The 26,076-nt window shown below is 42.6% G+C and overlaps 3 protein-coding genes across 6 annotated transcripts in view; 1 reads left to right on the forward strand and 2 right to left on the reverse strand.

Annotated features, from left to right (window-relative positions):
- Positions 1 to 2,985, reverse strand: part of KIF15 (kinesin family member 15) — a 64,081-nt gene extending 61,096 nt beyond the window's left edge. For all 3 annotated transcript variants that reach the window (XM_066245041.1, XM_066245040.1, XM_066245042.1), the window contains exon 1: positions 2,877 to 2,985. In XM_066245041.1, the coding sequence (XP_066101138.1) occupies positions 2,877 to 2,895 (19 nt within the window). In that variant the 5' untranslated portion in view covers positions 2,896 to 2,985. The remainder of the gene's footprint in view (positions 1 to 2,876) is intronic.
- A 99-nt stretch (positions 2,986 to 3,084) lies between these two features.
- On the forward strand, positions 3,085 to 10,866 carry KIAA1143 (KIAA1143 ortholog). 2 transcript variants are annotated; one of them, XM_066245049.1, is made up of 4 exons: positions 3,085 to 3,264; positions 7,075 to 7,219; positions 7,988 to 8,198; positions 9,532 to 10,866. In XM_066245049.1, coding segments are annotated over exons 1-4 (465 nt in total). In that variant the 5' UTR covers positions 3,085 to 3,156; the 3' UTR covers positions 9,533 to 10,866. The 2 variants fall into 2 exon arrangements, with proteins under 2 accessions (XP_066101146.1, XP_066101145.1); XM_066245048.1 differs by lacking the exon at positions 9,532 to 10,866 and adding an exon at positions 8,506 to 9,372.
- A 2,348-nt stretch (positions 10,867 to 13,214) lies between these two features.
- Positions 13,215 to 26,076, reverse strand: part of LOC136314316 (zinc finger protein 721-like) — a 46,725-nt gene continuing 33,863 nt past the window's right edge. The window contains 1 exon segment of the mRNA XM_066245050.1: positions 13,215 to 14,820. Coding sequence (XP_066101147.1) covers positions 14,072 to 14,820 — 749 coding nt within the window. The 3' untranslated portion in view covers positions 13,215 to 14,071.

Consider the following 26,076-nt stretch of genomic DNA (forward strand, 5'->3'; position numbering starts at 1 on the left):
AACTATGAACGAATTCCTATGCACACTGCACATATCTTATTTTAAAGTAAAAAAACAAAACGGGAACAAATACAATATTTAAAATAAAGAACAAGTAAATTTAAATCAACAAACTGACCAGTATTTCTTTTTTTTTTTTGTATTTTTGTATTTTTCTGAAGCTCGAAACGGGGAGAGACAGTCAGACAGACTCCCGCATGCGCCCAACTGGGATCCACCCGGCACGCCCACCAGGGGGCAACGCTCTGCCCACGGGGGGGGGGGGGGGGGGGGGGGGTGTGTGCTCTGCCCCTCCAGGGCGTCGCTCTGCCACAACCAGAGCCACTCTAGCGCCTGGGGCAGAGGCCATCTTTGCTCCAATGGAGCCTCAGCTGCGGGAGGGGAAGAGAGAGACAGAGAGGAAGGGGGGGGTGGAGAAGCAAATGGGCGCTTCTCCTATGTGCCCTGGCCGGGAATCGAACCCGGGTCCCCCGCACGCCAGGCCAACGCTCTACCGCTGAGCCAACCAGCCAGGGCCCAAACTGACCAATATTTCAATGGGAACTATGCTCCTCTCACTGACCACCAATGAAAGAGGTGCCCTTCCAGAAGTGCGGCGGGGGCCGGATAAATGGCCTCAGGGGGCCGCACGTGGCCCGCGGGCCGTAGTTTGGGGACCCCTGCCCTTGACTGTTGCATGATGTAGGGTGGTGCACTCTTATGAGGAATCCCATTATGCCTCAGATAAGTGATTTTGATTCAGAGACTTCTTTGTTTGTATATTGGGTTAAAGGTTTTGATTTCTACACTATAAAGTGGGGCAGAGGAACCCATGCTGGAGGAGAACAGAGAAAGGCCACGTGGAGAAGAGAAGCAGCCAGGATGCCAGCGTGCTGAAGCCAGTTTATGCAGAGAGAAGGAGATGGGGAACAGAGGTGAATAAGGCTGGTGAGGTAGAAACCTTTGATTTTAGGAAACTCAGATAAGTCAGTGGCTTTGGGAGCCCTGAATGGAAAGGGAAGTGTTTTTCCACTGCGTATATTTCTTGTCCGCCAGGTGCAAGCTAGGATTAAATGTAATGGCCCACCAGTTCTTTGCTCCGTTGTTTCATTACCGTCTGTCCAAATCAAGTGCAAACCTGCATGGGCCAGGCGGCTGTGATGGTGGCCACGGATACTGGCCTTACACATACCAAAGACATTTCCAAATCTTCTAGTGTCTACCCGTCCCTGGCTTAGGATAAGGGGAGAGGCCAAATGAAAATACCCTTAGAAACATAATAAACTAGTCCCTGTTTATTTAGTTTACAAGTCTTTATACATATAAAGGATTTCAAGAGGGATAATTATTAGAAAGCATATATAAAATGTTACAGAATGCAGATTTTCCAGGCAAGGGGAGTGGTCTCGTTATTCCTTTGTCTAGAGGTACATACATCAATCACACGATTTCAGGATGGGAGGGGGCTTACACAATGTCATAGGATAAGTGTTTGTAAATCGCCCATTAAATAAAGAGCTATTCAAATCTCTCTTCCTCACAGGTGTGGGGAAGTGAGGGGACTAAGTCTCCTTCCTCCTTCCACTCAAAACCTAATACAGAAATCTGTCCATTTACAACACAACCGCGCCTTCCAAGCAGGAAATGCGATCGGCCATCCTGAACTGGTTCAAATCACACACAAGTATAAAAATCATATTTACGCCCTGGCCGGTTGGCTCAGTGGTAGAGCGTCGGCCTGGCGTGTAGAAATCCCGGGTTCGATTCCCAGCCAGGGCAAACAGGAGAAGCACCCATCTGCTTCTCCACCCCTCCCCCTCTCCTTCCTCTCTGTCTCTCTCTTCCCCTCCAGCAGCCGGGGCTCCATTGGAGCAAAGATGGCCCGGGCGTTGGGGATGGCTCCTTGGCCTCTGCCCCAGGCGCTAGAGTGGCTCTGGTCGTGACAGAGCGTCGCCTCTGGTGGGCGTGCCGGATGGATCCCAGTCGGGCGCTTGCGGGAGTCTGACTGTCTCTGCCCGTTTCCAGCTTCAGAAAAATACACACACAAAAAAATCATATTTACAAAATCTCTCTGAATGGTTGGCCTAAATTATTAAATGTACTTAAGCTTCTTTAAAATGGCGTTGCCAATACTAACTTATACAGTTCTCTGTTGGTACCTTATTACACAGGGAGCCAAAGCGGCCCCACACACGCTCCCCTGTTGCTTCTCCTGTCCCGGGGACGTCCTTTCCTTCGCTGTCCCCAGCTTCAAAACACGGACTCTCAGCATCACTTGGACTACTGCAAAATCCTCCCCGCACGGAGTCAAGAACCCACACAATCCAGGACTGCTCTCCATGAAAAAAGGGGAAAACTGGAGGGGTCTCCTCGAGGAGAAAATAGAGATTGCAAGAATATAAAGACAGCCGCTGCACTGCGCTTTAGAAGTCCCCTGCCTAAGAGAGTCCACGGCGGGCCCTCCAAGGAGAAAGCGCGCGTGGAACAGGGATGCGTTCTCCCCTTCGGGAAGGAGAGCAAAGTGGAAACAAGCAGGTGGTGAGCGCCAGGGCCGACCCGCCGACAAGGATCCGAGAGAGGCAGCCGCGGTGGGGACACGGGAAGAGGCTAGCGACGAAGCGGGAGGACGAGCCGCGCTCCCGGACGGCTGCGTATCGGGCTCGCCGCTCGGCCCGGGAACCGCGCTCCGTCCCGGCTCGCAGCGTGCGCCCGGTGCACAGGCGGACGGGAAGAGAGCCGGTCCATCAGGGTCTCTGAGGAACAAAGAATCCAAATGCCCCCCGACGCTCAGTTTGCTTCCGCCTCTCACACCCAGCTGGGAACCGACGGGAGGCCGGGGGCGGCCAACTTGTATTTGGCGGCGGAGACGGGGCAACGAAACCGGGGTCCATACTTACTTTTGGAGCCGGGCGCCATGGCGCCCTCACCCGCGGATCCCTGGACCAACGCGGAGATGAGCTCAACCCAAGACGCTTGGCGAGCCCGGATTCCGCCCGCTCAAGATGGCCGACAATTTGAATTTGGCGCCTGGGTAAGACGTTGACGCAAGCACTGAGGCCGCCCTGTTGCCCGGCCTAACGCCAGGAGGCTGGGTCTCCGTGACGTCACAAGCAGGCGCCGTCGCCTGCGCACAGTTTTGCGGCGGCCCCGGGAGACGAGATTCTCCCTTGAGCGACCATGAGCAAGCGGAACCAGGTGTCTTACGTGCGGCCGGCTGAGCCGGCGTTCCTGGCCCGCTTCAAGGAACGGGTCGGCTACCGGGAAGGGCCCACCGTAGAGACCAAGGTGAGCCCGGGCCAGTCGCGGCCCGCCCCGCCACTTCCGGCTTCTGCTTAGCCTGGGAGGCCAAGTACTGACAGGGCGCTCCTCTCACCTGCGCCGGATCCTCCGTCCCAGTGGGCCTCCGATCCGGGCTGGTCCAACGACTACAGCCTGTGGTGTCCGGGAAGCTCTTCGCCGTTTGCACAGTTTTACCCCGTTGTCGAAAATGACGACGCAGGTAAAGCGCCAGGACCCTGATAGATGGTTAAGAAAGATCACTTTCCGCCTGACCAGGCGGAGGCGCAGTGGATAGAGCGTCGGACTGGGATGCAGAGGACCCAGGTTCGAGACCCCGAGGTCTCCAGCTTGAGCGCGGGCTCATCTAGTTTGAGCAAAAAAACCCACCAGCTTGAACCCAAGGTTGCTCGGTCCAACAAGAGGTTACTCGGTCTGCTGAAGGCCCGCGGTCAAGGCACATATGAGAAAGCAATCAATGAACAACTAAGGTGTTGCAACGCGCAATGAAAAACTAATGATTCTCATCTTTCTCCATTCTTGTCTGTCTGTCCCTGTCTATTCCTCTCTCTGACTCACTGTCTCTGTAAAAGAAAAAGAAAAAGAAAAGAAAGATCACTTTCCTATCTCTTTCCAGTCGCCTATTCCAAAACCCATAGTTAACAGGGTGGCTGGTAGTGCCGTCCCGTTTTCCAGATAAACCGAGGCCACTTGATCAAATGACCTGATGTCTTAGGCCTCGAGGCTGGAACATCTTTGGAGAAATGCACTATATCTATTCCTACACTTTGATGTTGCAAAAAGAAAAATGTAAGCAAAAGTCACATTCGAATAATTTAGGGATAGGATGAGTGGGAGTCAACTTTTGAGCCCTCCCAAGCTACAACCTAGCTGGTTCACACCAAAATCTGCCCTGCCTAATAGGAAGAGACTGTTATGCGTAGGGGGGGTGTGGAGAAAGAACTTATTTAGTTCTTTGTTGTCTAGCACTTGCACTAAGACCCAACCCTCAAGTCACTTTAGAGCTTAGTAAAAGAGACAGATTGACTTGATCACATGAAATTACTCAATCCAGTGAGTATGTGCTAAACTCAGGCTCTGTGCCAGGCAGGTCTGAAAGGACAGAGAGGTGGGATCTCCAAATGCCACATCTTCTAACGTCTTCCAGCCGGCCTTATCTCTGCCTTCAGAGGTCCTGCTAGTGTGAAGCTTTTTGAAGCTCCCTCAGTTATTCCTCCTCTTCTTCGTTTTGTCCTTATAATCTGTAATGACTCACACCACGTTGCGTTGCAATTACTTGCACTCCTGTGTATTTTCACCACCAAATCGAACTAAGTCTCAAGTATTTTAATACCTGTGTATTTTCCCACCACCTAGCACAGTGCCTGGCATGCAACAGTGGATGGCAGGTTACATTTGTTGGTCTTAGATGACTATACTTGTCATCTTGGAGAAGGGCTTATTTAGATTGACTCTTGAAGAGGAATAGGTCAGCCGGTAAGGATAGAAGGAACAGCATGGGTAAAAGTGTAGAGATGGTGAGTTATGGAATGTATGTAGAGGTGACTGAGGGGCTGGTGGAGGTGAGGCCATATGGACTGTTCAGTAGGCAGCACAGAACCATTTTTTTTTTTTCTTAAGCTGGAAACGGGGAGAGACAGTCAGACAGACTCCCGCATGTGCCCGAACGGGATCCCCCCGCACGCCCACCAGGGGCGATGCTCTGCCCACCAGGGGGCGATGCTCTGCCCCTCCGGGGCATCGCTCTGCCGTGACCAGAGCCACTCTAGCGCCTGGGGCAGAGGCCAAGGAGCCATCCCCAGCGCCCGGGCCATCCTTGCTCCAGTGGAGCCTTGGCTGCGGGAGGGGAAGAGACAGACAGAGAGGAAGGAGGGGGCGGGGGTGGAGAAGCAAATGGGAGCTTCTCCTATGTGCCCTGGCCGGGGGGAATCGAACCCGGGTCCCCCGCACGCCAGGCCGACGCTCTACCGCTGAGCCAACCGGCCAGGGCCCAGAACCATTTTTGATTACAGGTAACATGATGAGGGAGTGACTGATCCCCAGGACCAAAAATGGTGATGACAAAGAGGATGAGTTTTGAGAAAATTAGGAGATGGATTCAGCAAGCAGAAAATGAGACCGAATTTATACTTTGCTTGAGGGCCTAGTGATGGTCACATGTTCATAGTTACCACCTTAATGATTAGCTTGGAATGCTGTCTTAGGAGAGCTCTGGAGGGACAAGTTTTCCAATTAATACCATTGAATTGGGCTTATTTAGTTAACACACTATTTCTTTTTTTTTTTTAGATTTTTAATTTATTTTTTAGAGAGAGGAAACAGAGAGAGAAAGAGAGAGATAGAGACAGAGATACAGAGAGAGAGAGAGAAGGGGGGAGGAGCAGGAAGCATCAACTCCCATATGTGCCTTGACCAGGTGAGCCTGGGGTTTTGAACCAGCGACCTCAGCATTCCAGGTCAACGCTTTTACCCACTGCACCACCACAGGTCAGGCAACAAACTATTTCTTAAAGAGATACCCCATGTGCCTGTGTTTGTGAAACAAACCTCATTCTTAATCGATTTAGCAATGTAATCATAATTCTAGTGATCTGTTAACAAAAAGAGTTCATTAATTTATTTACCTTCTTTTTTTTTTTCTAAATTTTAGAGAGGAGAGAGAGACAGAGAGGGAGAAAGAGAGGAGAGACAGAGAGGGAAGGTGGGGAGGAGCTGGAGGCATCAACTCCCATATGTGCCTTGACCAGGCAAGCCCAGGGTTTCGAACTGGCGACTTCAGCATTTCCAGGTCGACGCTTTATCCACTGCACCACCACAGGTCAGGCCTAAGTTTTTTTTTGTTTGTTTTTAAATTTTTTATTTACCTTCTTGAGGGTTAATTCCAGTGTGGCTTTGAACAGTCCTCAGGGGTTGTGCCACTGTTCCTTAGACTGTTTCTCTTGTTGTCCAGTTGCATAAACAAAAGTCAGAATTAATGATTCTCAATCTAATGAACACCAGTAATGATTTTATTTCACGTTCCCATTTCCTTGGCTAAAAGCACTTACTAATTACCTACTTGTTGTGGTCATTTATTTGAAACTTTCAGAGAAGAATAGGCAGAACTAATGAAAAATTAGTGAAGGGATATCATTAAAGAGAATGCACTTGTCAAGTGAATGAGTAGACATGGGATGCAGACAAAATGAATGAATGTGCCTTTCAGTAAAGTTCATCATTTTTCATCCTATTGGTCATTCATGAATACATCAACAAATATCTCTTGTCCCTGCTGTTTGCCAGGCTCTGTGTCTTTAGATACAAACAGCCCACCTAATGGAGACAGAAAAAACTGATAACACAGTGGTACATGCTGCTGCCTATGAGAGTGATGCACAGTGTGAGAAGGAGATGAGATCAAGAAAGCACTTCTAAAGGATCCAATTCTAGGAGATAGCTTGAGGAGGAGTTAGCCAGGGCCAGTGGGGTTCTCTAGGCCCTGGGGACTTGAGAGCGAGGGGAAGCAGAGGAGCATGGGTCTGCAGTACTCAAGCCTGGCTGCAGTCCAGAGGCCAGGAACATGGTGGAGGGGGAAGCTGTAGTTATAGGGCAAGGCCAGATCCCACAGGGTTTTCTTGTCCTGGTTGGGGGATAAGGATGGCTCTGAGAGGTGGACTAACAAGCTATTTGAATAATGTGTGATTGTGTGCAAGCCTTTCAACCGAGCAGTTCCCCTCATAGGAATCGATCTTGCATGTAAGTGAACTAAAACATGTTCGGGGTCAGCGACCTACAAATCACGTTTGTGTTTTCCACTAGAGAATCCAGCCTCAGCTCCCTGAGGAAGATGGTGACCACGGTGACAAAGAAGATGAACAGCCCCAAGTGGTGGTTTTAAAAAAAGGAGACCTATCAGCTGAAGAAGTGATGAAAATTAAAGCAGAAATAAAGGCTGCCAAAGAAGGTAAGTCTGGAAGTAACCTGGCTTTTCTAACAGTTTCAAGAGCCTGGAGTGTGAAATTATTTCATAAAATAGTATGGTAATGCCTGACCTGTGGTGGCACAGTGGATAAAGCGTCGACCTGGAAATGCTGAGGTCGCTGGTTCGAAACCCTGGGCTTGCCTGGTCAAGGCACATATGGGAGTTGATGCTTCCAGCTCCTCCCCCCTCTCTCTCCCCTGTCTTTCTCCTCTCTAAAAAATGAATTAAAAAAAAAATAGTATGGTAAGTTTGAAGGGACAGTTGTAGGTTCAGACTGGCTTTAATACTTACCAGATGCGTGACCTTGAACAAGTTATTTCACTTCTCAACCTCAGTTACCTCCTCAATAAAATGGGGACAATGATTGTGCCTCTTTTTTTAAGAGGTAGTTATATTCACAAACTACTCAACAGAGATGTATCTAATTAGTGTCTGAAGTTTGGTGTGCTATGTAGTACGTTTCATTACTTATAATTATTTGTTACCTTGCTTTAGGGGAAAATATTGAAGTTCCAGTCACTTTTAAAAATAGTTAAAAATATAGCCTGATTGTAATTTAGGCACCGGTAATATTATGAAGTACTTCATTGAGTTTTTTATTAAGCATATCGAGCTAGAGGCAGTGGAGAAAACCAGACTGAACTGACTCAAGGATTTCCATAAAGAGAGGAGGAGATTCCCATGCCATTGGACTTTCCGATAAAGGCAAAATAGGGAAGAGAAAATTCTTTAACTCTGTCTTTGCTGCAGATGAAGAACCAGCTTCAGCTGATGGAAGAATCATGTATCGAAAACCAGTGAAGCGCTCCCCAGATGAAAAGTACTCAGGTTTAACAGCAAGCTCAAAAAAGAAAAAGACAAATGAAGATGAAGTAAATAAGCAGGACTCAGTTAAAAAGAACTCACAGAAGCAAATCAAAAACAGTAGCCTCCTTTCTTTTGACAGTGAAGATGAAAATTAGTAAGTATAAACATTTTGGACTTAGTCTTTGAGAGCATATGGGGTGTTTTTAAAAATAATATTTTCCCTATTATAAAGATAATTGAGGTGCATTATAGAAAATACAAAAAAATTATTGAGATAAAAACTGTCCATCCATCCATACCCCTTTCACGTGAAATGCTAACTTTGTAGCCATAGCTAGTATTAACACTTTGTTAATTCCTATGTGCGGTGTGAATGTATGTAAATTATATTTTTTAACAAAATATAGATTGTATTGTGTCCTCTCCTGCTTCTCATTTCACATTATATTGTATTTTTACAGGTCAGTAAAATTAAGAAACCTGACATTAGTAGCTACAGAGGATATTGTAATTAAAAAGATCCCCTGTTGGCCTGACTTGTGGTGGCACAGTGGATAAAGCATTGACCTGGAAATGCTGAGGTCACCGGTTCAAAACCCTGGGCTTGCCTGGTCAAGGCACATATGGGAGTTGATGCTTCCAGCTCCTCCGCCCTGTCTCTCTCTCCTCTCTTTCTCTGTCTCTCTCTGTCTCTCTCTCTCCCTCTCTGTCTCCTCTCTAAAATGAATAAATAAAATAAAAATTAAAAAAAAAAAAAAAAAAAAAAAGATCCCCTGTTGTATCATCCTCACTAGCAAATCCCCACGTTGGGGTTTTTATGTGTAGTTTAGAACAGTGGTCCCCAACCCCCGGGCCGCGCACCAGTACCAGTCCACAGAGAAAGAATAAATAATTTACATTATTTCTGTTTTATTTATATTTAAGTCTGAACGATGTTTTATTTTTAAAAAATGACCAGATTCCCTCTGTTACATCTGTCTAAGACTCACTCTTGATGCTTGTCTCGGTCACATGATATATTTATTGGTCCCACCCTAAAGGCCGGTCCGTGAAAATATTTTCTGACATTAAACCGGTCCGTGGCCTTAAAAAGGTTGGGGACCACTGGTTTAGAATACTTCCCCCAGCTCCTGTTAAGGGTACCCATATGACAGTTCTGGGAAGTGATGAGATACAAGAGGGTCCTTGTACAAGGAAGGATCTAATACAAATGATACCAATTATGATCTAATGTAATTATAACATGATGACTGTAGTTGGAAAACTGTAAAGGAAGAGATACAAGTGGAAGTCTGCCTAATAAAGCTACGAGGTTTCTTTAAAAAGGACAGATTTGGCAACCTGAACCTTTGTACAGTTTTACTGAGAAATAATTGACAGAAATCACTGTATAAGATGTACAGCATAATAGTTTGATTTACATCTATTGTGCAAAGGACTTAAATATCTTTAAAGCTTTTGATACTTCCTTTCAAATTGCTTTCTAGAGAGGTGTTTACCATTTTATTTATTTCTACCTTCAAGAGCCCACTTGGAATCGTCTGTGGTAACACTGTACCAGCCATGGTCTGGAACCAGCCTGACATATTTGTCAATTTGATGTCTTGAAAATGGTGTTTAATAGTTAAATTTAACAGGCATCTTCTTTGATTTACAAGGGAGGCTAAACAATTTTTTATATTTAACAGGCCATTTGCATTTCTTTGTCTAATTAATTTTTGTTCATTTCCCATTAGTTTAGTCATAATTTTCTTACTATTTGTAAATTATGTAATCTCTCAGCCTTTGTTGTTCTGTTTCCCAGCCTTTGTGTCAGATAAAGAATCACTTGTATTTTCTTCTTCTTTACATTTTAAACTTTGCTCTCCTCTGGAATTTATTTTGGTATACTTTTTTTCTTGAATTATTAACTGTCCTATAACCACATCTGTTTCTCACTTACTTGAAAGACCATCTGAATGAGAGATTTCTCTAATTTGGGGGGTAGGGAAAGGAAAGAAGCACAGTCAAGTCAGCGCCTTTAAAAATCCTCAGTATCCTAACAGTTTTCCTCATTACTGCAAGATGGCCAAAACTGGGGCTTGTCAAGATCCCAACCTTCAGCAGCCACAGCAATCAGGAATTTATGAACCTCAGAGCATCCATGAATTCGGTGCTACATCCGTTTTCCCCCATTTTAAGACCTAGTATAAAGAACACTCAGAAGAGATTTGTTTGAGTGGGCTAGGGAGCCCTAAAATTCTCTCTAAATTATACAACCTAGGCCTAAAGCCAGTCTCCAATACTCTATCTAATGTATACTCATTAGCCTGACCAGGCGGTAGTGCAGTGGATAGGGCATCAGACTGGGATGCAGAGGACCCAGGTTTGAAACCCCGAGGTCACCAGCTTGAGCACGGGCTCATCTGGTTTGAGCAGGGCTCACCACTTGAGCCCAAGGTAGCTGGCTTGAGCAAGTGGTCACTCGGTCTGCTGTAGCCCCCTGGTCACAGCACATATGAGAAAGCAATCAGTGAACAACTAAGGTGCCGCAACGAAGAATTGATGCTTCTCATTTCTCTCCCCTCCTGTCTGTCTGTCCCTATTGTCCCTCTCTCTGTCTCTATCACCAAAAATATATATATGTACTTTCATTATATAAGCCAAGTATTTTTCTAATCTGTATCATTGTTATATCTACTCTTGCACCAACATCATACGTTTTAATTACTGTACATTTTAATGTCTTAGTATATCTATAAGTGGGAATCTTGAGGGCAGGGACTTTGTTTTATTAACCACTGTATCCTCAGTACCCAGAACAATGCCCAGCATATTAAGAGGATTATAAATGTAGTTATAATGAATTAGTGTTTCTCTAATGTGTTTTTTGTTGTTGTTGTTTTATTTTTTAATAGACCAGTGGTTCTTAAGGTATTGGTCCTAGACTGTTGGCATCAGCACTCCTTGGGAACTTAAAAATGCAACTTCTCAGGCCTTGCCATTATAATGAATCAAACTTTTGAGGTAGGACCTAGAGTTCTCTGCAACAAGCCTACCAGGAGGTTCTGATGCTCACTCAAATTTGAGAAATATTGATAATGTCTATTATATAAGTGAAATAAAATAAGTTTAAATAATGTGAGAGACCATTTAAAAGGTCTTAAATCTAACAATACAAGTGTAAGAGTAATCAGCCAGGAGGCACATCTTTTGATGAAAGGCCAAGACACGGTGGCGGTGAGACCTGAGCAGCCTTAGGAAAACTGTTTCACCTTCTGTAAACTGCTAATTTCAGTGGGTTCGGTTAACTCCAGCATCTGTTTTGCTGAGAAAAGTGAATTTGGGGCCAGAGAAGAGAGCCGACTCCTCTTCCCTAGTGAACTGCCCCCAATGCTTCTCAGGAATGGATCATATGAGGGGGACTAGACAGGAAGGCCAATAATGTGATTCTAGAGTAGAGGCAGAGATGCTGAAGAGAGGAGCCTGGAACATCTTCCCAAAAGAAGGTGCAAAAAGAATAATAGGGGCCCTGGCTGGATAGCTCAGAGCATTGTCCAGAAGCGCAGAGGTTGCTGGTTCTATCCCCAGTCAGGGCACATACAAGAACAGATTAATGTTCCTCTCTCTCTCTCTCTCTCTCTCCCCTTCTTCCTCTCTCTAAAATCAATAAAATAAACATTTAAAAAATTAAAGAGGCCCTGGCCGGTTGGCTCAGTGGTAGAGCGTCGGCCTGGCGTGCAGAAGTCCCAGGTTCGATTCCCTGCCAGGGCACACAGGAGAAGTGCCCATCTGCTTCTCCACCCCTCCCCCTCTCCTTCCTCTCTGTCTCTCTCTTCCCCTCCCGCAGCCGAGGCTCCACTGGAGCAAAGATGGCCCGGGCGCTGGGGATGGCTCCTTGGCCTCTGCCCCAGGCGCTAGAGTGGCTCTGGTTGCAACAGAGCGACGCCCCAGAGGGGCAGAGTATTGCCCCCTGGTGGGCGTGCCGGGTGGATCCTGGTCGGGCGCATGCGGGAGTCTGTCTGTCTCTCCCCGTTTCCAGCTTCAGATAAATAAATAAATAAATAAATAAATAAATAAATAAATAAATATTAAAGAAAAAAGATTAGGGGCATGTCAAAAGGACATAAGTATAGAAGAAGAGATAGGTCTTCTTTACAGAATAGTAATTACCAATGGCCAACCCTAGAACAATTCGAACAAAAAAATAACCAATAGTAGACTGCAACCCACAGAATCAAATTTGTATGATTATAAATAAACTAATTAAGTGAGGGCAGAGAAGGAATGATGGAAATAGAAAATCACCACATGGCAAATTCCACAGTAATGGTAATGTAGCAGTGTGCTAAATGGCAGCCTGGAAAAGAGGTAGGTCCCACGCCATGGAACCTGTGCGTGTTATCTTCTATGGTAAAGTTTTTGCAGATGTGATTAAAGTTCTTATGATAGATAATTCTGGATTATCTAAAAACCACTATGCAAAGGGAAATCAGCTACAGACTAGGCAATGTGAAGACAGAAGCAGAGAGTGTAATAATGTGGCTATAAGCCAAAGAATGCCAACATCCACCAGAAGCTGGAAGAGACTAAGGACAGATTCTCCTCACGTCTTCAGAGGGTGTACAGCCCTGCCAACATCTTGACTTCAGCCTAATGTGCCACGAACCAGAGCGACTAGTAATTCCAGGTCCTGAGGGAGAATGATGCAGAATGAAGAAAATAAACTTAAAGAGAAATAAGATGGGATCGGGAGGCCTCTGCAAGCTCATGGCAAGAACAGAGCACCCTCCACCCCCAACCCTGCTTTATTTATAGGGCAAAGTGAGGTCATGAGCAAATCAAAGAGATCATTAAAACAAAGTCACATTTCCAAGGCAACCCAAGAATTCTCCCAGGGGCAGAAAAGCCCCACCATACATAACATCTTAACTTCACAAAACAAAGGATAAAAAGGTAACTGCCTCCAGTCTTGCCGAGGGACATGGAGGATAGGACCAGTATAAATAATCCAGCACCACAGCTAACATGGAGGTGTAGAGGAAAACAGCCTTGAGCAACTTCACTAAGCAAGTGAGGTGGGGGGCTGGGCAGACTGTCAGCTTACTGCCAGTTCCCCACACCTCTGCCCCCAAAAACCTAAACTGCAAAGCCTGTCGGCTTGCAGTCCCCAACACTAATAGAACCGATTTTAAACTTCTGGCTTCCAGAACTCAGCACATTTCTGTTCTAAATAATTTGTTACAATAGCCATAGGAAACTAATACATAGGTGATATTGAATAGATTCATCAAAAGATGTCAAATTGTGGCTAAAAATACTAAAAAGCAGAATACTTAGTCTTAAAGTATCTTTCCTTAAGACACTAATTACAAAAGGAAAATAACTGGCTTTGCAGTGGAGAAGTCAGAAAGATGCCGCCTTATCCAAATGATCAAGGTAACAAGTCATCCTGACATCACGACTTGATAGGATGTACTTCTAATGGTCAAGATCTTCCTAGGGCCTCCCTGATGCCCTTTTCAAAAATGGGGCTTATTAAGGGCAACCTGTGTCCAGTACCCAAGAGGCCAAATTCCGAAGATGTGGCAATGGTACAGGAATGACAAGAGAGTTCATGTGAAAAAATACATTATGAGAACATCCACAAAAAACCCTAATGCTGAACTTTGCTTGTTTTTGATAGCCACATTTATAAACTTGGAACATCTATAATTCAAAATGAATTAATGGCAGTTATTTATTATATAGAGCTCATTTATTCTCAAGACAACCCTAGCGAGTACCCTCATTATTTTTTGGAGCATAAGGGGTGAGTAAAACAAGGCTCAGAGAGGATAAAGTCACAAACCCAGTAAGTGGCACAGAAGACATCAAACTCAAGGCTATCTGGTACTGAATCTATTTTCTCAAGTTTTAGGACATGCTGCCTCTTACTCAACATAAAATACATTCATCCCAACTGAAGCCTGAGCCTTAAACGTCTAAGGATTTAGGAAAGAATGGAGATTTCACACAAGTCTTTCCACACTGGTTATATCCCAAGTTTTATTCTCCAGCATGAAGCTTCTGATGTCGAACAAGTCCTGAACTGTGCCTAAAGGATTTCCCACATTTGACACATTCATAAGGCCTTTCTCCAGTGTGGATCCTGTAATGTTGACTAAGGTGCGCTTGCTTGAGGAAAGGTTTTTCGCACTCACTACATTTATAGAGCTTCTCTCCAGTGTGAGTTTTCTCATGTTCGACAAGCGCAGAGTTCTGAGCAAAGGTTTTACCACATTTATTACAAGTGTAGGGCTTCTCTCCGGAATGAATTCTCAGATGTTGCATGAGGCATGCGGTCTGATTAAAGGCTTTCCCACATTCGTTACACTTAAAAGGTTTATTTCCAGAATGACTTCTCTGATGACGAGTAAGGCATATGCTCTGACTGAAGGCTTTGCCACACTCCTTACATTTATATGGTTTCTCTCCAGTGTGGATCCGCAGGTGTTGAATAAGGGATGGCCTCTGACAAAAGGCTTTGCCACATTCATTGCATTTATAGGGTTTCTCTCCAGTGTGAAGTCTCAGATGCTGGACAAGGACTGCTTTTGTGTGAAAGGCCTTCTCACATTCACTGCATTTGTAAGGTTTCTCTCCCGTATGAATCCTCAGATGCTCAGTAAGATTTGACTGTTTACGGAAACAGGTTCCACACTCACTACATACATAGGGCTTCTCTCCTGTGTGAATCCTCTGATGCTGAATAAGAGATGATCTCTGCGTAAAGGATTTCCCACATTCACTACACTCTGAAGGCTTCTTCTGCATGTTCAGTCTCTGATGTTCCATTTGCTGTGGAATCTGACAAGAACTCATGTTGCTTGTAACACAGTGAAGGGGTGTCTGTCCAGTAGGTTCAGATTTAGAAGAAACTTTCAAATTCATGAGAGTTACAAAGTACTTTTTCAAAGATGATTACAGATAGAGTAACTGTTCTGGAAAAGGGCTGTCTGTGTATGAGCGTGTGCTGTCCTCTCAATCATTCCTGCAGAATTTCCACTCCTGTTCCTTGTTCAACATGCTTCTTCAATTTCTCCAAATGTGAACTTCTGACGACCAGGCTCTCTGCCTCTCCACTTCTTCCTCAAGTCATTTAACACCATGCCATCTGGGTTGGTCTTCTCTCCTGAAAAAAAAATTCACAAGGAAAATGTCTTATGTGTAGAAAAGGAACCTGCATGGGAGTCTTGATTTTTATCCTCTTTTCAATTAATACAATATTTTTTCACTAATAGAAAAATAAGCCCTGGCTGGATGGCTTGGTTGGTCAGAGCATCATCCTGAAGCACAGAGATTGCCCGTTTGACCCCTGGTAAGTCAGGGCACATAGAGGAACAGATTGATGTTCCTGTCTCTCGCTCTCTCCCTCTGTCTAAAATCAATAAAATAAATATTAAAAAAGATAATAGAAAAAGAATGACATAGGAAAAAAATCAGAAGAGGTGGTAGGGAGAAAGATGAAGTAGTGACAGGTCTTGGGAAATCTATAAAATTCCCAAAGTGATTGATTCTTAAACACCCAAACACTAAAACTAACCCAGATAATTTAGGATCAAACAGTGATAAATAGTAGGAGAATGTGAAAAAGATAAGTATACTAATCTTGGGTAAGTTAACTTGCAGAAAATTACTACCCATCTATAGTCTTTACTCCTCAAAAAATAGGTTAAAAGTAATTGTATTTCTTTAGGTTGCCTATCAGCAATATCTTGACAGACCAGTGATAACTGAAGTCTCTCTCAACATTTCCTAGGTGATCCAGGCTTTAATTTTCACTAGGTCCATTTCACTAGTCTGTTATTCACTCACCTGGACAGGTGTCTCTTTGGACCTCTCTTTTTCTCCAAAATATTCAGTATCTATAGCTCTCCCCCTAGGAAAATCTCTAGGTTTGAAAATTAGAGTCCTGCTTACTGAAAAAATAAGATGACTTTTGTTTGCAGCAACAGAAGATGCAGATGGTCCTTAGGGAAGAAGCACCCTCTGGACAGTAACCTCACGATAGCATCATGGTCCAGAGTCTGGCTCTCAACTTTGAAGCCAAAGAAATGCCCCAGAACCTGGCCCTGGCCACATAGTTCTGTTGGTTAGAGCGCCATCCCGAAGTACAGAGGTTGCCAGTTCATTCCCTGGTCAGGGCACATACAGAAACAGATCCGTGTTCCTGTGTGTCTCTCTCCCTTTCTCTCTAAAAAATCAATTTTTTCAAAAAATCAATGCTTCAGAATTTGATATATATAATAAAATTCTAAAGGTGAATGATGTAGAAAACAGAAAGTCACTTTAATTGATAATGAAAACATTTTATGCTTACTGTCCAACTGGTTAACACATTCTCTCCACTTTAATAAAATTGTGTAGGAACTAAATCATTGTCATCAGAACACTCTTTGAGAAAAACAGAATTAAAGAGAGATAAAGAGATATTTAGACAATGCTAATGACATCAAACCAAGACCCCAGTGCCCTGAATAAAGGCACAGAATCAGAGATGGATACTCAGGTACCACGTATCAAAGTAACCTTTTCGCGGGATGATTCTGGAGACAGACATTCTTATTCTGAGGCTCCCTTTTATTGTAGTTTTCTAATATACATAAATATATCCTCACTTAAAATATTTAGATAATATAGAAGTATGCAGGACCAAATAGTCATTTTTTTATAACCATCACTACCCCACCACATCCAAACAAACCCATTTCCTTCCCAGAAGTCTTTAGTGAAAAAAAGGGCAAACTGCACTTATGTGCAGAGGTTAACAGTTCGATCCCTGGTCAGAGCACATGCAGGAACAGATGTTCCTTTCTCTCTCCCTTACCCTTCCTCTCTCCCTAAAATCAGTTTAAAAAAATTAAAAAACAAAACAAAACACTAGTTGAGCCCTGGCCAGATAGTTCCATTGAGCATCACCTGAAGTGCAGTGGTTGCTGGTTCAATCCCCAGTCAGGGCACATACAGGAACAGATTGATGTTCCTGTCTCTCTCTCTCCCTTTCTGGCTAAAATCAACAAACTAAACTTAAATAAATAAATAAATAAGGAATGTTGAAATCTAAAATCAATAAACTAAACTGAACTAAGTAAATGAAAGTGAAACTAGTTGAAATTTTACTGCCCAGAGAAAATAGTTGGTATTTTGATGCATGGACTCCCAGGCACCTCTCAATGCACATACACACATAGACACATATATGTGCATATATTACATATACATATTAGATTAGGCTGAATTCTTCAGAACATAAATAGTCATGATCTAGTCACCAGTTCTCAATCTAAAGATGTTACAGTTCACTCAGTACTGTTCTTACCAAATGCACATACTCCCATGCTCCATATTGCTTTCTGATGGCCACAACAAGAGCAGCTGTGATTACTGAGCCTCTCGTTCCAAACAGGGCCGGAGCCCACTGCATATTCTCTAAGGAAACAATCACCTTTCAGTGGGTCTTCCCATTATTTACCATCAGTTTTCCCAGACCTGATCACTATACCATTAAGGCTTTATACATATTTAGCAGTTCATAGTGCTTTCAATGTGTTCCACCAGATGACTGCGGGGGGTGGGGTAGTTTTGCTACAGTTGAAGAACATGACAAAAAAATTAATGCACTTTCTGATCTGTCTTACAACCAATTACAACACAGCCTTCTTCCACAATAGGCCACTCTGAATTGAATAAGATGGTCCAGTTTCTGGGTGGTTCTGTGTTTTCAGTCTGGAGTTTAGTTACAGTGATCGCTGGTAGGTCCCACCAGTCTGCCACTGCTGCCGAATGAGCACCCCTATAACTACTTATCCTGGGCTCTCTAGTTTGATTTCACTTATCCAGAGACAAGCTATTAGGAACACAGTGACACAGGTTTGTATCCTGGGACTACTCTCCTCTTAGGGAAGAGCAGGAATCTGAGGCACAAAGGGAGGAGACAGAGCACCCATAAATTGTCCGCCTACTTCTTTCATACTCTGGATTCAGGGGAACCCAGGAGTATCCCATCCATAACCAAATAATTGTATTTTTTTTTATGTGAGAGGGGAGACAGAGAGACAGGCTCCCGCATGTGCCCCTGTAAGTCCAGTAGCCACGGTCATCACCACAGCCACCTGGCTTGTGCAGGTTCACATTTGATTTGGATAGATCATATAGAGACAATAGAACCATGAACTGGTGGGCCATTTTCTTTTTCTAGCCTCACATTTGGTGAGTAAAAACAAACATACGGGCACCAAAACCCACTCACTCAATACTCACAAAGCTACTGACACATCCGAGTTTTCCTTGAATCAAAGGCCCCCACCACCAGTTTTCAGTCACCTCCTTTTCCCCATCTGCACACCTCCATCTTGCTGCTTTCTCTCCAAACACCACATGGCCTCTCTCCCCTGCAAGAATGTGGTCTTCCAAAATGGCCTCCTAGCTCCTCCTTTTAAAACTTTGGCAGGACAATCCCTCCTCCAGGACAGGTAAGCATAAACAAGCCCTTTCCCAAGCAGAAAGGCAATCAGTACTATCACGTGGTAGCATCATCACATAAGAAGCGGCTACTTTTAACAATACTGATTTTACAAACTTATTTGCCCAACGTGCCCCAACAGGGATCCACCTGGCAACCCTGGTCTGGTGCAGATGCTCAAATCAACTGAGCTATCCTCAGCGCCCAGGACTGATGCTCAAACCAAGCTGAGAGAGAGAAGGGGGAGAGGGAGCAGAAGAGAAGTAAATGGTTACTTCTTATGTGTGCTTTGACCAGGCAGCGAACTTGGGACATCCGCATGCTAGGCCAACACTCGATCCACTGAACCAACCAGCCAGGGCCCCAAATGACTATTTTAAGTCTAAATAAAATAATTTCTAGATGAAATGATTCTATATTTTAAAAACTCTAAAGACTCCACCAAAGACTATTAGAAACTAAACAAATACAGTAAAGTTTCAGGATACAAAATCAATACACAAAAAACTGGCACTCCTATATAGTAACAACAAAATATCAAGGAGAGATGGAAGAAACAACCCCAACCCCAGCAAAAGAAGGAAGAAAAATACTGTTTTTTTAGAAGATTATCATGGACAAAAAGGTCAGTGAGTATGTAGATTTCAGAGAAACGTGACTGCACAAAGAGGGCAGGTGCTCCTAAGTAACTAAGCATCCTGGGGTAAAAATTCTTCCCTAATGTTGTAGCCCAAAGCCCCCACTCCAGTCTAGAAGAGAAGCCACTGACCTCAAAAGTCAAAGACAGTAGGGCTACAGTAGAGGACAGGGAGACAAGCCCTGGACTGAGCGAAGAGGTCTGGATTCTAGTCTCCACTGTACCACTAACTTGTTCATTGACCTTAAGCAAATCACTCAATTTCAACTGTGGTGTTTTTTTTTTCCTGTGAAAATAAATGGAAAAACTAGAAAACTAAAGTTTCTTCTAGTACCAACATTGTGATATTTTATTCTAAAACACAGATGGAGAACAAAATCTCAAATCAAGTCCTTCTGGTTCATCTTTGATTGATGGTGGTTTTCCATTATTTATTTGAAAGGTACAAATTGAGCAGCAACTGTTTGTCAAGGAATGGGATCACCTCTCGAGAATGAGTTAACATCAGGGAAACACCCCAGCAGTTACTTTCCCACAATCAGAGGGATTTCAGGAAAATAAGACTGACTCTGTGTGAAGCCAAAATCTTCCTAGCAGCTCCTTAGTAGTTCATTGATTGATTTCTCATATGTGCCTTGACCAGGGGGCTACAGCAGACCGAGTGACCCCTTGCTCGAGCCAACGACCTTGGGCTCAAGCTGGTGAGCCTTGCTCAAACCAGATGAGCCCACGCTCAACTGGCAACCTCGGGGTCGCCAACCTGGATCCTTAACGTTCCAGTTCGACGCTCTATCCACTGCGCCACCGTCTGGTCAGGCAGTTTATCGTTTCTAATAGTCTTTCTGTGGAGTCTTTGGGGTTTTCTATGTACAGGATCATATCATCTGCAAAAAGTGAAACCTTTACTTTTTCTTTCCCAATATAAAAGCCTTTTTATTTCTTTCTCTTGTCTGACTGCTCTGGCTAAAACTTATAGCACTACATTGAATAGGAGTGGAGAGAGGGCAACCTTGTCCTGTTCTTGATTTTAGAGGAAAAGTTTTCAGTTTTTTGCCATTTAATATGATGTCAGCTGATTTCTCACAGCCATTATTATGTTGAGATATTTTCCTTCTATACCCATTTTGTTGAGTGTTTTAAACATAAAATGATGTTGTACTTTACCGAATGCCTTTTCTGGATCTATTGATAGGATCATGTGGTTTTTGTTCTTTGTTTTGTTGATATGGTATATTACCTTAATTGTTCTATGTATGTTGAACCATTCTTGTTATTCAGGGACGAATCCTACTTGATCATGGTGAATTATTTTTGTAATGTGATGTTGTATTTGATTTGCTAGTATTATGTTTAGGATTTTTGCATCTGTATTCATTAGAGATATTGGTTTGTAGTTTTCTTTGTGTTCTTCTTGCAGAGTTTTGCTATGAGGGTTATGTCGGCCTCAAAAAAATGTGTTTGGAAGTATTGCTTCTTCAATTTTTTGGAAGACTTTGAATAGAATAGGAACCAAATTTTCATTGAATGTTTGATAGAATTCACTAGTATAGCCATCTGGTCCTGGACTTTTATTTTTGGGGAGGTTTTTGATACTCGTTTCTAATTCCTCCTGCTTATAAGTCTGTTTAGGCTATCTACTTCTTCATGACTCAGTCTAGAAAGATTGTATTATTCTAGGAATTTATCCATTTCTTATAGATTGTTAAATTTGGTGGCATATAGTTTTCTGTAGTATTGTATGATAATTCTTTGTATATATATGATCTCTGTGGTAATTTCTCCTCTTTCATTTTGGATGTTGCTTATGAGTCCTTTCTCTTTTTTCCTTAGTGAGTCTTGCCAAGGGTTTGTTGATTTTGTTGATCTTTTCAAAGAACCAACTCCTTAATTTTTTCTACAGTTTTTGTGTTTATTTCATTTATTTCAGCTCTGATTTTTATTATTTCCTTTCTTCTGCTGGCTTTGGGTTTCCTTTGTTCTTTTTCTAGTTCCTTAAGATGTGATGTTAAGTTGTTTACTTGGGCTCTGTCTTGTTTGTTTGGATAAGTCTGTAGTGATATGAACTTTCCTCTTATTACTGCTTTTGTTGCATCCAGGAGATTCCAGTGTATCTTGTTGTCATTTTCATTTGTTTGTATCTTTCGATCTCTGCTTTTATTTCTTAGATCCACTCATTTTTTAGAAGTATGTTATTTTCCACATTTTTGTGGGTTTCTTTTTTGTAGTTGAATTCTAGTTTCAAAGCTTTATGGTCAGAGAATATGCTTGGTATAATTTCAGTCTTTCTGAATTTGTCGATGTTAGTGTTGTGGCCCAACATATGGTCAATTCTTGAGACTGTTCCATGTACACTGGAGAAAAATATATACTCTGACATTTTGGGATAAAATGTCCTGTAGATGTGTATTATATCCAATTTTTCTAGTGTTTCATTTAAGGCCAATATTTCTTTATTGATTTTCTGTTTGGAAGAACGATCTAGAACCATCAGCGGTGTATTCAAGTATGATTGTATTTTTGTCAGTTCTTATTTATAGATCAGTTAGTCGATGTCTTATATACTTTGGTGCTCCTTGATTTGGTACATATATATTAAGAAGTATTGTCTTCTTGTTTCAGTCTCTCCTTTGTCATTATGAAATGACCACCTTTGTTTCTGATTATCTTTTCTGTCTTGTAGTCAGCATTGTTAGATATGAGTATGGCTACAGCTGCTTTTCTTTGGATGTTATTTGCTTGGAGAATCATTTTCCCACCTTTCACTTTGAATTTGTTTTTATCCTTGTAGCTTAGATGTGTTTCTTGAAGGCAGCGTACAGTTGGATTTTCATTTTTGATCCACTCTACTACTCTGTGTCTTTTTATTGGTGAGTTCAATCCATTTACATTTAATGTAATTATTGACACTTGAGGGTTTCCTATTGCCATTTTATATCAGGTCTACCAGAAAGTTCTATCCATTTCTATCACAAGTTTCAACACGTAAGCACATGTTTATTTGGTACATGTGTGCCTCTCTATTTTTATCACTTAATGTATACACACTGATGTAGCAAATTAACTAAAAGTTGATTCACGTTAGTCTTATATGTGAAGCGATAGTGTACGCATGGCTGCTGATAAAGTTCATTTATGCCACTGTATTTTTACGAATTTCAACAAGGAAGAAATGCTACAGAAGCATGTAAAAATTTATTGAAAGTGTTTGGTGAAGGTACAGTTTCTGATAGGACATGCAGAAGATGGTTTGATAAATTTGAAACAGGTGATTTCAACCTTTCTGATAAGCCACGTTCTGGGCGACCATCTTTGATCAATGACGATGTTGTTAAGACTATGTTGGAGAAGATCCTTTTCTGACAACATTGGAGATCACAGGAAGGCTTAATTCAGCTCAGCAAACCATTTTGGACCATATTCGGAAGACAGGATTGGTGTGGAAATATTCAAGGTGGGTGCCACGTGAATTAAGTCAGAAGAATTTGAATGATTGAGTCGTCATATGCACATCTCTGCTTGCTTGGAACAAAATCAAGCCCTTCTTGAACCAGATGATAACTGGGGATTAAAAGTGGATTACCTACGAAAACATCGTAAGGAAAAGGGCATATTGTGAACCCGGAAAACCTAGCCCTTCCACCACTAAACCAAATTTGACTCTGAATAAGAGAATGTTGTGTATATGGTGGGACATTCGAGGACCAATACATTATGAGCTTTTTAAACCAAACAAAAAGCTCACTTCGGAGAAGTATTGTCAGCAACTGGATAATTTAAAGACAGCAGTCCAAGAAAAGAGGCGGGCGATGTTCAATAGGAAGAACATCATACTGCATCATGATAATGAGCCAGGCCACATGCTGCTTTGGGGACTCATCAAAAAATTGCAGAACTAGGCTGGGAAATTCTGTTGCATCCACCATATTCCCCAGACTTAGTACCCTCCGACTATCACTTGTTTTTGTCCTTACAAAATTTTTTGAAGGGCAAAAAATTCAAAAATGAAGAAGGTATCAAACAAGCACTGGTTCAATTTTTCGCATCAAAAGGTAAAACATTTTTCAAAAATGGGATATACAAATTGCCCTCACACTGGCAAGAAATCATTAATAATAGCAATTATATTATTTAATAAAGTTTATTGATGGTAAGAAATATGTGTATTTTGTTCCAAAAATGAACAGAACTTTCCGGTAGACCATATATATTGCTTTCTGATAGCTCTGTTTCTTGTTTGGTTCTTCTCTTTTGTTTTTCTGTCATTTGTTTTTGTTTGGTTGTATTCCATACTTCTTTCCTCTGTTTCTTCTTTTTTAAAGCCATGTGTAGTGGTTTTTTCAGGGGTGGTTACGATTAGGTAATTAAAAGAATATATATCATATTAATTGTAGTTCAGTATTTCATGAGTGCTTCTGCATTCCATCCTCCTTTGCTACTGCTAATTTTGTCCACTCCCCTTTTTTGTTTATCACAATTTATTCTTGTTTATATTGTGATCTTGTTAGAGCGTTTATTTGTGATTTTTTTTTTCTGTTTTTTTTTTATTTTTTTATTTATTCATTTTTAGAGAGGAGAGAGACAGAGAGGAAGAGAGAGGAGAGAGAGACAGAGAGAGAGAAGGGGGGAGGAGCTGGAAGCATCAACTCCCATATGTGCCTTGACCAGGCAAGCCCAGGGTTTCGAACCGGCAACCTCAGCATTTCCAGGTCGACGCTTTATCCACTGCGCCACCACAGGTCAGGCGATTTTTTTTTTTTTTTTTTTTTTTTCTCTGAAGCTGGAAACGGGGAGAGACAGTCAGACAGACTCCCGCATGCACCCGACCGGGATCCACCCGGCACACCCACCAGGGGCGACGCTCTGCCCACCAGGGGGCGATGCTCTGCTCCTCCGGGGCATTGCTCTGCCGCGACCAGAGCCACTCTAGCGCCTGGGGCAGAGGCCAAGGAGCCATCCCCAGCGCCCGGGCCATCTTTGCTCCAATGGAGCCTCGGCTGCGGGAGGGGAAGAGAGAGACAGAGAGGAAGGAGGGGGTGAGGGTGGAGAAGCAAATGGGGCGCTTCTCCTATGTGCCCTGGCCGGGATTCGAACCCAGGCCGACGCTCTACCGCTGAGCCAACCGGCCAGTTCTATTTGTGATTTTGTTTTGTTTTGTTCTTTGTTTCTGGTTGGATAACCCCCTTCAGTATTTCCTGTGAAGTGGGGGTTTTCCGGTGATAAATTCACTTGTCTTTCTCTAGATCTGTGAATGTTTTTATTTCCCCTTCATATTTGAAAGATAGCTTTGATGGATGTGTTTATCTGGAAGTTCCTCTCTTTCAGTACTTTAAATATTGGGGTACAATCTCTTCTGGCTTGTAGAGTTTCTGCTGAGTATTCTGATGATTGCTTGAGGATTTTTTCTTTGTCATTGGTCTGTGATAATTTTATTACGATGTGTGTTGGAGTAGGTCTGTTTGGGCTAAGGTAACTCCATGTTCTGTTTGCTTCTTGGATTCAAGGCTCTAATTCCACAGGCTTGGGAAGTTCTCATCGATAATTTGTTTGTGTTCTCCATTCTTTTTTCTCTCTCTTCTTCTGACATACCCAATATTCTTATGTGGTTCTTTTTGATGGAGTCAGACAATTCCTATTTTTTTTAAATTCGTGGGTCTCTTCTCTCTGTAGTACCTCTAATTGCCTGTCTTCTATGTCATTAATTCTCTCCTCTATGTGGCCTGTTCTATTAGCTAAGCTTCATTTTTCAGTTCATGTATTGAGTTTTTCATCTCTGGTTCCTTTTTATGGTTTCAATTTCCTTGGTGAAGTATTCTTTTTGTTCATTAAATTGTTTTTCGAGCTCTCTAAATTGCCTTTCCAAGCTTTCTTGTATTTCACTATTTTTAGGACTTCAATTTTGAATTCTCTATCATTTAACTACAAGATTTCCAAGTAAATTAAATTGTTTTCTAGAGATTTTTCATCATCGATCTGAGCTACATCTCTTGTTTTTTGTATCCATATTTGATTTCTTTTTCCTTAATGGTATTTTAGAGTGGTATTGTTAATAACACTAATAAGAGATAATTAAAATATAAAATAAAATTGAAAAAATACAGTGGAAAAAACGAAAATTCTATAATGATAAGTGGAACAAAAAATACAGAGAACAGGGAGCAGGAACTGAGGGAAAATGACAGAGAAAAAATGAAGTAAAAAACAAACAAAATGCCACAAAGAAAAATATGAGCCCAAAATATAATAATTTGATGATAAATGATGATCGAATGAGAGAAAAATTTAAAAAAAGAATAAAAAGAGAAAGGAGAAGATATGGGAAGAGAGGAGAGAAAAATAAAAGGAACTCCCCCAAAAGTAAAGGTTTCTGAAATGAAATCCTCACAAAAAAACATGAATGAAAAATATAACAACTATGGATAATGAAGTTCAAAGGGAAAAGGAACAAAGAAAAAGGAGATAAAATGACCAAAATGAAAAAAATAGTTATAAAAAGGTCATTTTGTCCTGTTTTTGAGAGTTAATTTCTTCCCTTTTTTTCCATCAGGTGGCACTGTACTACAAGTTTTGCCTCTGTGGGGCTCTTGGGCAGAGGTATGCTGGTGTGTCGCTGTGGCATTGACATAGGCTGGGCCTCAGTCCCTTTGGTAGTCAGGGCTTGTTAGGGCTTTACAGCTCTAACAAGCCAATCTCAGTTTTCCAGGTGCTTCTCCCCACGTCACTCCCACCTGAGCTGGCAGCCTAGGGACTTAGCAGTGAGGTTGCCCCAGCCACTGTCTGCAGAGCAAGAGGTTCTAAGGACAGCACCGCTCAAAGCACAGTTCTTGGTGGGTAAGGCAGTGTCAGCTAGAGCCACCAGCTAGAGCAAGCAGGGCTGGGAGCTGATTGTATATCAAGAACCTTTCTATGGGCCCA

The sequence above is a fragment of the Saccopteryx bilineata genome, chromosome 10 (assembly GCF_036850765.1).
Source record: "Saccopteryx bilineata isolate mSacBil1 chromosome 10, mSacBil1_pri_phased_curated, whole genome shotgun sequence".
Lineage (NCBI taxonomy): Eukaryota > Metazoa > Chordata > Mammalia > Chiroptera > Emballonuridae > Saccopteryx > Saccopteryx bilineata.

Excerpts from the sequence above, each read along its gene's own strand:
- KIAA1143 (XM_066245049.1), top strand. The coding sequence starts at position 3,157 with ATGAGCAAGCGGAACCAGGTGTCTTACGTGCGGCCGGCTGAGCCGGCG. Across the intron at positions 3,265-7,074 it reads GGCCCACCGTAGAGACCAAG|AGAATCCAGCCTCAGCTCCC; the intron begins GTGAGCCCGGGC and ends GTTTTCCACTAG. Across the intron at positions 7,220-7,987 it reads AATAAAGGCTGCCAAAGAAG|ATGAAGAACCAGCTTCAGCT; the intron begins GTAAGTCTGGAA and ends TCTTTGCTGCAG.